The sequence below is a fragment of the Rosa chinensis genome, chromosome 2 (genome assembly GCF_002994745.2).
Source record: "Rosa chinensis cultivar Old Blush chromosome 2, RchiOBHm-V2, whole genome shotgun sequence".
Lineage (NCBI taxonomy): Eukaryota > Viridiplantae > Streptophyta > Magnoliopsida > Rosales > Rosaceae > Rosa > Rosa chinensis.
The window spans coordinates 18,005,278-18,018,650 of NC_037089.1; the positions used below are offsets into that span (position 1 = coordinate 18,005,278).

At 40.3% G+C, this 13,373-nt stretch overlaps 4 protein-coding genes across 4 annotated transcripts; 1 reads left to right on the forward strand and 3 right to left on the reverse strand.

Moving 5' to 3' along the window:
* Positions 1-5,499: 5,499 nt before the first annotated feature.
* Positions 5,500-6,245, reverse strand: LOC112183824 (DCN1-like protein 2). The gene has a single exon (XM_040513291.1). It carries the CDS (start codon positions 6,205-6,207, stop codon positions 5,500-5,502), a length of 708 nt encoding a protein of 235 aa, XP_040369225.1. The 5' UTR covers positions 6,208-6,245.
* A 165-nt stretch (positions 6,246-6,410) lies between these two features.
* Positions 6,411-7,912, forward strand: LOC112185298 (autophagy protein 5). The gene has a single exon (XM_024323539.2). It carries the CDS (start codon positions 6,577-6,579, stop codon positions 7,603-7,605), a length of 1,029 nt encoding a protein of 342 aa, XP_024179307.1. The 5' UTR covers positions 6,411-6,576; the 3' UTR covers positions 7,606-7,912.
* Positions 7,776-8,318, reverse strand: LOC112183825. The gene is made up of 2 exons (XM_024322157.2): positions 8,243-8,318; positions 7,776-8,143 (listed from the first exon to the last, which is right to left on the reverse strand). Exons 1-2 carry the CDS (start codon positions 8,261-8,263, stop codon positions 7,916-7,918), a joined length of 249 nt encoding a protein of 82 aa, XP_024177925.1. The 5' UTR covers positions 8,264-8,318; the 3' UTR covers positions 7,776-7,915.
* A 1,207-nt stretch (positions 8,319-9,525) lies between these two features.
* On the reverse strand, positions 9,526-12,377 carry LOC112188570 (microtubule-associated protein RP/EB family member 1C). Its single transcript, XM_024327710.2, has 6 exons — positions 12,079-12,377; positions 11,817-11,972; positions 11,582-11,682; positions 10,382-10,604; positions 10,174-10,287; positions 9,526-10,073 (listed from the first exon to the last, which is right to left on the reverse strand). Exons 1-6 carry the CDS (start codon positions 12,184-12,186, stop codon positions 9,774-9,776), a joined length of 1,002 nt encoding a protein of 333 aa, XP_024183478.1. The 5' UTR covers positions 12,187-12,377; the 3' UTR covers positions 9,526-9,773.
* Between the last annotated feature and the right edge of the window lie 996 nt (positions 12,378-13,373).

Consider the following 13,373-nt stretch of genomic DNA (forward strand, 5'->3'; position numbering starts at 1 on the left):
AGAAAGATTTGGCAACGTCTGTGACTCCTTGCTTCCTGACCTAGAAGTGAGATGGCATAGCCTCCGCTTCTGTGATTTCAGGTCAGTTCTTGACTATAACTCGGAAGCACTTCGCATTAAATCCTTAATGGAATTTTGTGGTAAAGAGATCACAGATGCGATGTTGATTGAGAAGACTCTCTCTACCTTCCCCATCTCTGCATTGATGGTTGCTAAGAACTATCGATTCGATGTTAATCCAAGACGGATCACAAGGTTTCATGAGCTCATTGGAGCTATGAATGTCGCTGAAAAGCATGACAATATCCTTGTGAAGAACTATAATTCGAGATCCGTGGAAACAAAGCATATTCCGGAATCCAATTATAGTCGCACCTCTAAAAGAGGGCACCAAGAGCGAAACCCTAATCTTAGGGATACTTCTGGACATTCTGGTCCATATAATCGCTCTACTTGGGAAGGTAACCGCCAAAATAGGCGAACACGGAACCGAAGAGATAAACGTGGAAAGAGAGAGGGAGGCAACGCCTCTGGCCATGTTGGTGGCGCCACCAACACTAAGAGCCATCTAAATGACGCTTTCAAAGCGCCTCAATCAATGGAGTTCGAGCAAAGAGATGTATGTTCTCGATGTGGAGTGTCTGATCATTGGGCACACATTTGTAGAGCTCGTGAAGAACTTGTCACCGCCTACAAAGTATATTGTGAAGCAAGAGAAGCTCACTAAGTGGAACAAGAAGATCAAGAAGATGATCTAGAGTGAAGGGTTGAAGACTACAAATCTGGCTGGGATCAATAGATCGCCAATTCTGTTTAAGTCTTTATTTTTCCAAGAGATGTAATAGGCAATTGCCATATACTTTGTAGTAAATGCCAATGGTTTAGTCTTTCTTCAAAGTAGGCTCACCCAAAGTAAGTGCGATGTCTAGGAAGGTTCTGAGATTAGTGGTACTTAAGCGAGCCTTGCTCCACCGACATCTCTCTACTCACCTGGTCACATTTATTTTGGAATTACCGAAAGAAGTTAGACGACTACCATTGTTTTGCATTAGCTAGCATTTGGATTAGATTCTCCTAATGGTTAAGAGACAATGATGTACTCTGTTGGCTTATGAATAAAATTTCGAGTTCTTTTCATTATAACTCAATTTTGATTCTGAGCATATGACTTTATGACTACGATGGCTGGGCCATAAGTATTAATTCAAGGACATGGAATAGCCCAAGTTCCACTTGCCAAATGGCACCTTGATTACAGCTGTCACAGAAACTCTCTACGCTCTTAGGGCAAATCGTACCCTATGAATAGCCAACAAATTCCCTGCGAAAATGCATGTAGAAAACGGAAATGAGTCCCTTTGCAATACCTTTAATGATTGCGAACAAAGACGCATTTTAGAGAAGTTTATGTATCTCTCTTGTGGACTCTATGTCACTATTCAAGCTATTAATCCAATAAAGTTATGAGAGAAGATCTCTTGGATTTAGACACATATTGGCTTTGTCACGACAGGATAGATCATCCTAGTCATGATATGATGATCCGTCTACCAAAGACTTCACATAGACATCCTTTCTCTCGAGCGAAATGAAGCATGAATCAAAAGTTGATTCCTGGACTAAGTGTGACCGACGCTGCTGCCTAGGGCACTGCCTCCGTCCACCACCAGCCTAGGGCTGGCGCAGTCCCTATCCATGACACCATGGATAGCGTCCATCATTGTGATGGCGCCCTAGGTGATTCTGCAATCACCAACTTGCTTCGAATAGCGTTTAAGACACTCAGGCCTAACCAAATTCTCATTGGTTGCTTCTAAAGCCTCTCGCTCGTTTTACAAATCTCGTTCCTTAGGGAAATTAGGTCTGAGACCGTCCTATGCAAAGGATATGACAATACTCATTATGTTCTTACATAGAATCCATGGGGATTCTGTGGATTGATTCAACAAACTTGCGGACGCTTAAATATTTCATGATGTTGGTTGACACGCAAACACACCAGTCACGTGTTGTGCCATTGTCCACCTATAAATGCTGCTTATGCTACACTCCTAGCACATATCATATGACAACGGGCTCACTCCCAGATCATCCTATTCAGTCAATTGGATTTGACTATGCTAGAGAGTTTACATCGAAAGACTTTCGATGGATATTGCAATGGGACTGATGTTGGACATCACATTCCCATGTACACCCAAATGGTCTTGCGGAAACTACTACGATGGTAGTTCGGACATTGGGAATGCGCAACAATCTCCTTTTATCCGCTTGGGGTGATGCAATATCGCATGCAGCTATGCTACTTCGTTTACGACCCACCGCCACTCAATATACCTCTGCGTTACAGCTAGTGACTGGGTATAGGTATCGTACTTACTCATATTTGAGTGAGCCATTTATGTGCCCATTGCGCCGCCACAACGCTCTATGATGGGTCCTTACAGACGAATGGGCAACTAGGTTGGATTTGAGACTCCAACAATCGTCCGCCACTTAATGCCCTTGCAAGGCGATCTCATTACCGCTAGCTTTGCGGGTTGTCACTTTGATGAGACAGTCTTCCCATCGTTAGGGGGAGATAAGAACACATATGTTCAGCAGGAACGACAGGAATTGTCATGGCCTCTCCCCACTATGTCTCATCTCGATCCTTGTTAAAGTGACGAGATCACACAAATATGCTGCAAACAAGCCTGCAAGGAAGGACGTCCCTACTAGAGGACGTAGCGCCACCCTACACGGAAGTAGGCATGGCGCCAACGCCAAAAAGAGTGGCACTCTGGCGTTATAGGCCATGGCCCCAGCTAGGATGCATGGGAGGCCCGTGGATTCGAATGATACATTGGCACAAACCAATCCTTGAATCATTGACACTCAAAATCGGTCTCATGAGAATCTTCCAGGTTATGGTTATCGTTAGGGGACGCCTCAACGTCAAAACCTATTCCTGAGAATATAGAGCTCTATGAAAATTACACTAGTGTACATGAGACGTGGGATAGAAACTCCATCATAATTGATGATGTAGTCACGCACTTCGTTGCACGTGAGTTTGTTGAGTCCGATGATATCGAACCACACTCCGTTGATGAATGAATGCCAACGTAGACAGATTTGGCCTAAATGGAAAGATGTGATCCAGGTTAAGATGGATTCTCTAACGAAGAGGAAGGTTTTCGAGCTAGAGATGCCAACACCTCCTAACATAAAACCTGTTGACTAATGGGTCTTCGTTAGAAAGCGTAGTGGGAAAAAGAGATGGTAATCTCGCCTTATGGCGCAAGGCTTCTCATAAAACGCCCTGAAATCGACTACGATGAGACAGATTATCTCGTATTGGATGTCATTGCACTCCACTACCCTATCAGTTTGGTAGTTTCCGAATAACTGAACATGCAGCTTACAAATGTGGTCACTACATATCTCTATAGAGATCTAGATACGGAATATACATGAAGGTTAATGGTGAACTTCATTTACCCAAGTCAAGTGGCTCTAGACCATGGAGCGCATTTACAAAGAGGTTGAAACGCTCGCTAAAATGACTACTTGATTAGGAGGAGATATGCCCACGCGTTTCCATAACAAGTTTCGGATTCCATCACGGTTCATGTTTGATATGATCTTCATTAGAAGCCCTTAAAGAGTTAAGGGAAACTACTGAACACTTGAAATCCGAGTTTGAGATGAAGGATTTTGGGAGAACACGATTATGTCTCGGTTTGGAACTTGAGCATCGTGTTGATAGATGCTTAGGCATTTGACAAGGTCAAACCTTCAAGCACCCCCTTGATCGTTCGTAGTCTTGATCCTGAAAAGGATCCTCTTCATTCGAAGGATGATAATGAAGATGCGTTAGACGCAGGAGTGCCCTACTTGAGTACAATAAGCGCATTATTGTACTTAGCTAAATGCACAAGACCGGATATCTCGTTTACAATGAACTTGTTAGCTAGATATAGCTCTGCACCAATGCGACACCATTGGATTGGTGTAAAAGATATCTTTCGATACTTGAGATGTATGATTGATTTGGGCTTATTCTATCCCTACAAAGAGATAGTGGATTCGGACCCATCACACACCAGGAACGCCGCCAACGCTGGCTTGCGTTCCCTATCCCCATCCCAAAACGATATAAGTGTTTTGGAAGGTTTTGCTGATGCTGGGTACCTTTCTAACCCACACAAAGGTCGCTCCCAAACTGATTAAGTGTTCACCATGGGAAAATACCATGATATCTTGGAGGTCTACAGAACAGACCGTCGCTATATCTTCGAACCATGCAGAGATTATTGCTCTTCACGAAGTGGTTCGTGAATGTTTATGGATTGGATCCATAATCACGCATGTTTGAACAATTGTGGTTTGAAGTCTACCACAAGATGAGCCTACGAGCATTTAGGATAATGCTGTTCGTTTTGAACAAATGAAGCTAGGCTACATCAAAAGCGACAACACTAAGCATAATCAGCAACAACAGACTCTCCTCAAGATCAAAGTGAATTAGGTTCAATCTGAGGAAAATATGGCAGAATTGTTTACTAAGTCATTGCCCAAATCCACGTTCGAGAACCATGTGGCAAGAATTGGCTTGCGGAAATTATCTGAACTCCCATTATCGTAGTCATCAGGGGGAGACGCAGACATTAGGGGGAGATGTCTACATGTTCACCTCGAAACGTGAAGGGTGTGTTGTGCTCTTTTTCCCCTTCGACCGAGGTTATTTTTGTCCCACTGGGTTTTTGTTACTCGGCAAGATTTTTAACGAGGCAACGAGAGAAGCACCGCGTTTGGGCAACACAAGGGGGAGTGTTCAAGTAAAACCCTAGTTTGTGTTTGACCCAAACTCTAGGTTACTTGCTCTAGTGGTAATAGGGTTAAATTAGAAGGATTTAGATTCCTATTCAATGTACGATTACTTTCCTTGTATGATTGAGATTCTATGCATTGTAATCCTCTATATAAAGAGGCCTCTATTATCAATGAGAACACACAGCAAATTCCTCTCAATTCTCGTTTCCCTAAAACACTTAATATATTTTCTTTTTAAATTTATACACTGAAACTATAGTACTTCTAGTTTGTGTAGAATTGAACACTATGAGCCTATGACAATATTTGACCATCCTTGAGATGGCAAGGTCCTCAGAAAATTTAGGTCGTTAATTTGCTTTTATACGCTGAAACTATAGTACTGCTAATTTGTGTAGAATTGAATACTATGACAATATTTTGTCATTCGATCAGAGGATGAGTATCTAAAAACCTTATGCATAACCTAGCTAGTGTATCAAAACTTCATTAACATTCCAACCCAAATCAAAACGGTCATTCAAAATACCAAATTGCCTTGCAACTCAAAGCACCAAAAATGTGAATTTCTTCTACATGAACTAGCACGAGAAAGTCTTGATTCACATCACTAATGGGATTTGAATCTATTAATCAAACAACTCTACTAATTGGATTTGAATCTATTAACCAAACAACTACCTAAGTAGTTTGCACCAAGCCTTTCTCCTTCAAGTAATCCACAAAATCGTCGACAAGACAGGGCCAAGCTCTTTCTTCATCAAAATTCGACAGTGATGGATCCACATTCCTTACAAAATCCAATAGTTGATTCCATGTGTCCTTAGGTATTGCCAGCTTGTGCCTCTCCTCCAAGAATTCACACCATTGATCAACATAGGGCCACTTCGGAGTCATTTCGGCAAACAGCAATTGCCACATACCAATTGCAGTATCCAGCTGCAAGGACTTCTGCCCCTTTTCCTTTGCCCAGTCAAAAGTAAAATTATACACCTCCTTAAACTTGTCCTTATCCTTCAGCTCAGATCTCATAGACGGTAGCGCGCTTCGGAACTTCTCAATGGAATCAATCTTTAGGGCTTTTAGTCCATTGAAGAACTCTTGCTTTGAAAACTCGCACATGGTGGCTGCCTTCATGTGCCATGACATAACCAACATGACAATGTCTTGGGGATCCACATCGAGATCAGTGCAGAGGCGACTCATACCCTCAGCCATGATCATCTCTTCATGTGGATCCTTATATCTTCGGTATAGTTCCTCAACAGGTGTCTGTTTAGGTGGGTATTGCAAGTTTCTAGGGTTAGGGTGTGATGGTAACTGGGCACTATATTCCTTAGTCGCTGGCTGGACATTCCATTGGCACTTCTTCTGACTCAACTTCGGCATCGTTTGACGTATGATGAAACCCTAAATTTCTTTCTTGAGTTTCTTCTGGTTCGGGATCGCACACACTAGTCCGGGGCTAGCCAAAGCCTTCAGAACCATGCCTATTTATAGGGTTTAAAAAGCTCTAATCTCCAATTACGAATAGAAGTGCTCTCTAAGTTTTAATAGGATAGGTATTACTTCTCGGAATAACAATTTAACAATCCGTGATCAACTAGGATACAGTTCCAAGAGCCACACCGCTATTTATAGCATAAATGTAAAAAAAAAAAAAAAAAATACATTGAAACAACTTCTTTCAACAAACTCTCATTGGCAAAAGTGTTGCATAAGAAATTATTAATCAGTGTTTCGACTCAAGGGAAAAGAATGGACATGGAAGCCCAGAACTTTTTATGGAAAGGAGCAATTCCTTTGCAGATTCATCTCCATGAATCCAAAGTCACCACTCTTCCTTCACCCCCACCCGCCCTGATCTTAGCTCCTCGGCTAGGATACCTACCGTTGTTGGCCTCGCATTTAAAGCCTTACTTCAGCAGTGCACTTCCTCCTGGTGTTGACACTATTTGGTTCGAGTACAAAGGGTTGCCCTTGAAATGGTATATACCAACAGGAGTTCTTTTTGATCTTCTATGTGCAGAAGCAGAGAGACCTTGGAATTTAACTGTGCATTTTAGAGGATATCCAGGAAACATATTGATCCCTTGTGAAGGTGAAGACAGCATAAAGTGGAGCTTTATCAACTCATTGAAAGAGGCTGCATATATAATAAATGGAAACTGCAAGAATGTGATGAACATGTCTCAACCTGATCAGGTGGAGCTCTGGCGCTCTGTTTTACATGGTAATTTCGAAGCCTACCAACGGGTATCTTCTAAACTTAAGCTTGGAGCAGTTGGGGAAATTGATGATTCTGGGCAGGTGAAGCAAGGCCGAGTTCCAGTTCGGTTATACGTTTGGAATGTCAGTGAGGACTTTGATGACTTAGAAGATGCACCACCGATTGATAGTTGGGACAAAGTTTCTTACATAAACCGGCCTGTCGAGATACAAGGAGAAGGTAGATGCTTCACTTTATATGATGCAGTGAAAATCCTTCTGCCAGACTATTTTGTGGACAAATCGTTGGGCACTGCTGAATCATTGACAGTAGGTCGCGATGATTACGGGCAAAGAATTTCATCCAAAGATGCAAGCGATGATAAAAAAGCCAAAGAGGAAGTAGAAACTTTATGTGACGACCATGTAAAGGCTAGTTACGAATATGAAGAGCCTAAAATCAAGCTGGTTCGTATACAAGGTATTGAACCGAAACTGGAGATACCATTTTCTTGGGTAGCAAACAACTTAATGCACCCTGAGCACTTTCTTCATATCTGTGTATATCTGAAACTCTGAAAGTACCACAAGTCAATAATACTGTCATAGGTGGCATTTGTAATCATGTTTTCCATGTTATTGAACACATACAAAAAAAATTAGGCGTCGCAAGACTTGCATATTACAATCCCACCTGCAAAAGGATTAAGCTTTGATAGTGGTTTCACCTAAAAAAGGTTAATTCGGAGTAACATAAGAATATCCGAGCAATAACATTATACATCCATTTTACCACATTGCAGTTAATAGTGCGGATGACAAATCAAAGATTTACAAAATAATATTTACTTGTACATATGAATTGATAAATGAAAAAAAAAAAAAAGTGCTAATCAATTTTTGAAATGGCCTCCTTGGCAGACCGAAGAGTGGATGCCACAGCTGCGGCAGCACCGGTCAGAACTCCCCCGCTCGTATTTGTAATCGGCGAGGGATGTGACTGGTGAACCACCTGCACATTCCTCTGTTCTTGGCCTTGCCCCGCCGATGACTGATTATCTACTGTGTTCACCTTTGTCTCTTTAACATTTGCTTCTTCATTCCTTGCCTTGATTTCCTAAATGTACTCGAACACAAGTGTGATTTAGAATATGAAGAACGACAGAGTTCGTGTCATCGCAAAACAACCAAAAAGAGAGAAGATTTCGAATTGTACCTTGATGGCTTGTGCATTCATTTTGAAGATGATTGTAAAAAATTAGTAAGTTCAGCTTTTTTTTGGGTAAATGAAGTATTTATTATATCTCTCTCATTAGTTGTGGTGTTATTTACCAAGTCTTCGAAGACGGTTGTTTAGCCGAAGGAGGTGGGCCTTTCTTTGGGATCATGCTCAAATTGTCAATGGTATATCCACTAGCTACCCTATTATATTTTTTTTTTCTTTTATTAGATATAAGAAGTAATTTTCAAACCAAACTTCAAATTTACGTTCCATTTCTTCCTGTCTACTTATATATGGCACTAGAAAAAGTTACGGCTAGAGCTCGCAAAGCATTACATACACTAAAGACCAATCCGAGCAGACATGAAACGGCATAAACCTAAACCCGGCTACTGAAAAAAAAAAACTCTTGCCAAGTGAAAGTCATCAAAAGCTCTTCAGTTTCTTGGTAAGGAATTTCTAAATAGACACGAAAACTCTAATCCCAAAACAAGGAACCACACTGCATGCTCTTGTGAAACTCACGTGTTTGAGATGGACTGTAGAAGTGTGGACTCTGTCTTGAATATAGAGAGAAGCAAATGGAAACCAAGCAGCTAAAAGTATCCTTTCCCTTATGGTCGGATTTCCGTTCCGGGCCCTTTGGGCGTAACCGTAAGACACCGAAAACAGGAGTTTGGAGGACTTCTTCTGTTTCTCCATGGTCTCTTAACTCTCTTCCTGTAACCCTTTTGCTAGTTCTTGCTTGGCCCGGTAGCATACTGAAGGGTCAGAGTCCTTGGAGACCTAAAGTCTACGAGCCCAATCCAAACTCCACTAGAGTTCTGCACAAAGGTAACAGGTTTAGCCTTCTTACAGACCAATGAAGGCACTGTTCTCCTCCCTTTTCACATGTTGGCTGAGCACTGTATAAGTGTACTCTCTTCCGGCATACTTTGGAATCCCCATGGTGCACAGTGGTTGCAAAGAGTAAAATTAACTTGCAACACAGGCCACTTTGACTCATAGAAACCTTTATACTTGCTAGTTTCTGGGGATCTGAAACTCATCCTCTATCAAGGGTGGAAGAGGTATTACTATCAAGGGTGGAAGAGGTATTACTCAACACAATAACCAAAAGGTATTGGCTTAATGTGACATGAATAAAACCAAAACAAGGAACCAAAAAACAAAATGCAACTCCATTATAAAACTGGAGATAACCTGCTGATCCAAAGGGCCTCATCTGAGTTTCTACCATATACGATTAACGGCTAAAAAACGGGGACTAACATTCCTTTAACAGAAATGATGACATTTCATTCTTACATATTCTAACTTTCACAACATAAAAGCTAGAGACTGGAGATGTTCTTAATACAACACAGGATTAATATCTCACGTCCATACCATTACTTGTACTACATTTTGACATATTAAGCATTACCTGACCATTTTGACATATATGGGGAGGAAGAAGTTCAATGGAAATCTGTGTTCTCTAAAGATGAAACCGAGAGATTACATCCTCCAAACAAGTAGCTGATCAGCAAGTCATCAGAGGTGACCCACTACAATGGACATCAGAAGCATCAGAGACCCTTTGCCTTGGAGATAATGTTGCCATGGCAGCAGCATCGACATCAAAGTTGTTTATGGTTTTCCTCTTCTGGGTCTCCGAACTTGCTTTCTCATCTGAAGCCTCAGCAATGGGACTCAATGGCTCAGCAATGGGGCTCGAGGGCTCTGCTTCCTTTGAGGGGCCAGACAACATGGCTTGCGCTTGTGCCACCACTGTCGCATCATCATCTGTAGCATATAAAATCTTCTGTATAGCAGCAACAACCTGTACAAAAAGTTAAATGTTAATACTGTCATGAAGTGACAGCTTTTAGGAGTTGTCTTTGCAAAACAAAAACAAAAACAAGGAGAGGAAAACACATTACAGATAGGTGTTCAATTTCAGGAGTCTGGCATAGTATCTCAATATCTCTGAGCTTTGCAAAGTAGAAATCTCTCTCCTTCTCTAGGCTATCCACTGATAGCTTCAACTCCGTGATCTACATATAAATTAGTAACAGTCAATAAGACTAAACTACCCAAAATATTTGATAGATACTTTTCTCAACCCTCACTTACTAAATTTGAAAGTACCTTTTCATCATATGCAGGTGGGGCAGGGCCTCCACTAGAAGAAGGTCTTGAGGCCTTTACTGATTGATTCCCAGAATGGGGTACATCATTTCTTCTAGCATTGTGAGAGGAATGAGCTCTTTGGGAAGTTGCTGTACCCTTAGCGGATGATTGTGATTGGGCAGCTCTCTTGCTTACTTCTTTACCGCCCTTGCAGGCTTCTCTCCTCTCCAGAGCATTGTAGCTTACAGAAACAATAGGAGCATATTACACAAACGACATTCCATATTATACGTTGACTCCATACAAAAGAACAAAGAATTATTTGTTGAAATAGATAGCTACCTTAACCAAAACAGAAAAAGAAAAGAAATAGAAAGCAACTAAGGAACTCTTCTTATAATTAATAATGAAGTGCAAACTGCAGCACAAGTATTTCATGCCTTCTAATTTGTATGTAGAAGACTTATTATACATGAAATGCATCCATAGAATAAAGAGTTTTTGCTGAAATAGGCAGCAACCATAGATCCATCACCAAAACAAAATGCAGGATCTAAAAAAATTCTGCTTATAGTGAAAAGTTTAGGCAACAGCACAATCATTTTATCTATTATAAATGTACAGCATCCATTTGAAAGCTCATATTGCCCTTAGAAGTCTATGACTAATATTAAACCTTATGAAGCTATGCTAAGAACAAATGAGTTAATGAATCTGAAAATTACTACCAATCAAAAGCAATGTGTTGCATAAGGCAAAGGGTGGAGAATAATTACGGAAACTAAATTCAAGATTTTGATTCCAACAAAAACAGAAAATTAAACCAAAATGAAGCTTCACCAGTTCTGGGATTATGCATCCCAATATAGAAGCCAAAGTGACTTAATCACACTCAGCACCCTAAGACAAAGACATAAATTTGGTAGTTCAAATCATATAGAAATGCCAGACAGGAATACATTATACATGTGATTGATGTCCTTTAACAGCACAGATAACAGTGATCCGAAATCAGCACAGAAATTCAGTTAACAAGAAAATTACAAACACTTGATAATTCAATTCATACCAAAATGCCAAACAGGACCACATTTAAAAGGTGATTTATGTAGTTTAAGCGCACGGATAGCAGTAGTGAGAAATAAGCATGGAAAAAAAAACAGTAAACAAATGAAAGGAAACTTGAAAACAACAATAGAAATTAGGGCTCAAACGTACCTGGTGCAGCCATTGATAGAATCACAGTAGCGCTTCATCCATTGCATGAACTCCAAATTGTCGAGCGGCCTTCCTTTCACAAGCTTGCTTACCTCAATATGCTAGAAATCCCAAACAGACAAAACAACAACCAAAATAAAGTAAACACATATACCGGAAATTCAAGAAACAATTCAGATCCAAAAACTTCAGAATTGAAATTCAAAAGATACAAGAAACGAAATTGAAAACGGACCTTGGTAATTTTGAGTTTGTTGAAGACATCTTGAAGAACCTTATAGTTCTGGATCATCTCATACTCGCTCTTGGCGTCAAAATTGACCTTGTGCATCGGAACCATCCCCGGATGAGCCGCGTCCATGAGCTGGCAGTGGACCGCGCCGGAACACGCCTGAAACACACAGATCGGAGCTATTAACGACTGAAATCGAATTACGGAAACGGCAATCGAAAAGGTTAGGGTTAGGGTTAGGGTTTGAATTTGGGGAAAAACAAACCTCTTCGACTTTGTTGAGATGGAGTTGGAGAGTGGAGTTGATCCAGGCCAAGATCTCAGATCTGCCGACGAAGTACGCGCCGTCCATCATGCCGATATTCGTCGCCATTTTCGGAATTGCTGTGTGTGTGAGAATCTGAGATTTGAGTGATTTATAAAGATGAAGAGGGTGGATTGCTGAAGCGATTTGAGTGAGTCAGAGTGAGTTGTATGAAACGGCTCTGCGGCCTCTCTGGGTTTAGAGAGAGAGAGAGAGAAGAGAAATGGGGAGGAGGGACTGGAGGGGGGAGCGGGACCTTTTAAAATTCAAAATTGGCGTGTGAGGACCGCTTTGCTTGTCTGGATAGCACTGTTTCTGGGCTTTTTTCCTTAACTGTTGAACAAAGACCAAAATTGGATTGGCCCAATTCCAAGGGTCCAGCTAAGTAATACATGAAGTTCATGAACATTAAACTAGATTAATGTTTAAGTGTTGCTTAATATTTAACACTACATACGAAATAACTCGATACAAATACATACAATAAATTAATACGGAGTGACACTCCTAATCATGCACTCGACCTTGAAACTAACTCCTCACATTATTGCTTTACAATAGTTTGCAACATTAAAGAAGGAATTGGAGGTTACATGAGTCAAAAATTAGAAACTATTTCTTCTTCTTTTGGTGAAAAGAAACTATTTCTTTTTTTTAATATATGATTTTTGTTGATAAAATATTACTATTGAGAAAAGCATTATATACATTCGTTGCATATAATCATCTTTCTCTCTCTCTCTCTGTTTTTTTCAAATGGAGATCTTTTTGCTTTATAGAGATTTAAATTTAAAACACTTGTACTTTTCTAAATGAATTATGAGAATCCAAAATCATTCAATGAATGGAGGAGAAAAATGAACATATATATCGAGCTCTTTTTACATTCATCCCTTTCATCAGTGTTTTTTAGGAAGAGATATGTTTTTTGCACTTATTATGGCCAATTATGCACTTGGCCTCCAAACCAAACTCATCACATTCATTGCTTTACAATAGCTTGCAACAGCAAAAAAGAAATTAGGGGTTACATGAGTCAAAAATTAGAAACTATTTCTCATACTTTTTTTTTCTTTTTTTGGGTGAAAAGAAACTCTTTCAAATATATGAATTTTGTTGATAAAAGAAAAGCATTGCATACATTCGTTGCATATAATCATCTCCTTCTTTTTTTTCTCTCTTTTTTCAAATGGACATCTTTTTGCTTTTTAGAGATTTAAATTTACACCACTTGTCCTAGTTTTGATGGATGAGAA

Coding starts and splice junctions, on each gene's coding strand:
- LOC112183824 (XM_040513291.1), bottom strand. CDS start 6,207: ATGCCGAAGTTGAGTCAGAAGAAGTGCCAATGGAATGTCCAGCCAGCG.
- LOC112185298 (XM_024323539.2), top strand. CDS start 6,577: ATGGACATGGAAGCCCAGAACTTTTTATGGAAAGGAGCAATTCCTTTG.
- LOC112188570 (XM_024327710.2), bottom strand. CDS start 12,186: ATGGCGACGAATATCGGCATGATGGACGGCGCGTACTTCGTCGGCAGA. Junction 10,605..11,581: donor TCTATCAATGGCTGCACCAG/GTACGTTTGAGC, acceptor TGTTTCTGTAAG/CTACAATGCTCTGGAGAGGA. Junction 10,074..10,173: donor CTGAAATTGAACACCTATCT/GTAATGTGTTTT, acceptor CTTTTTGTACAG/GTTGTTGCTGCTATACAGAA.
- LOC112183825 (XM_024322157.2), bottom strand. CDS start 8,263: ATGAATGCACAAGCCATCAAG. Junction 8,144..8,242: donor TGAATGCACAAGCCATCAAG/GTACAATTCGAA, acceptor GAGTACATTTAG/GAAATCAAGGCAAGGAATGA.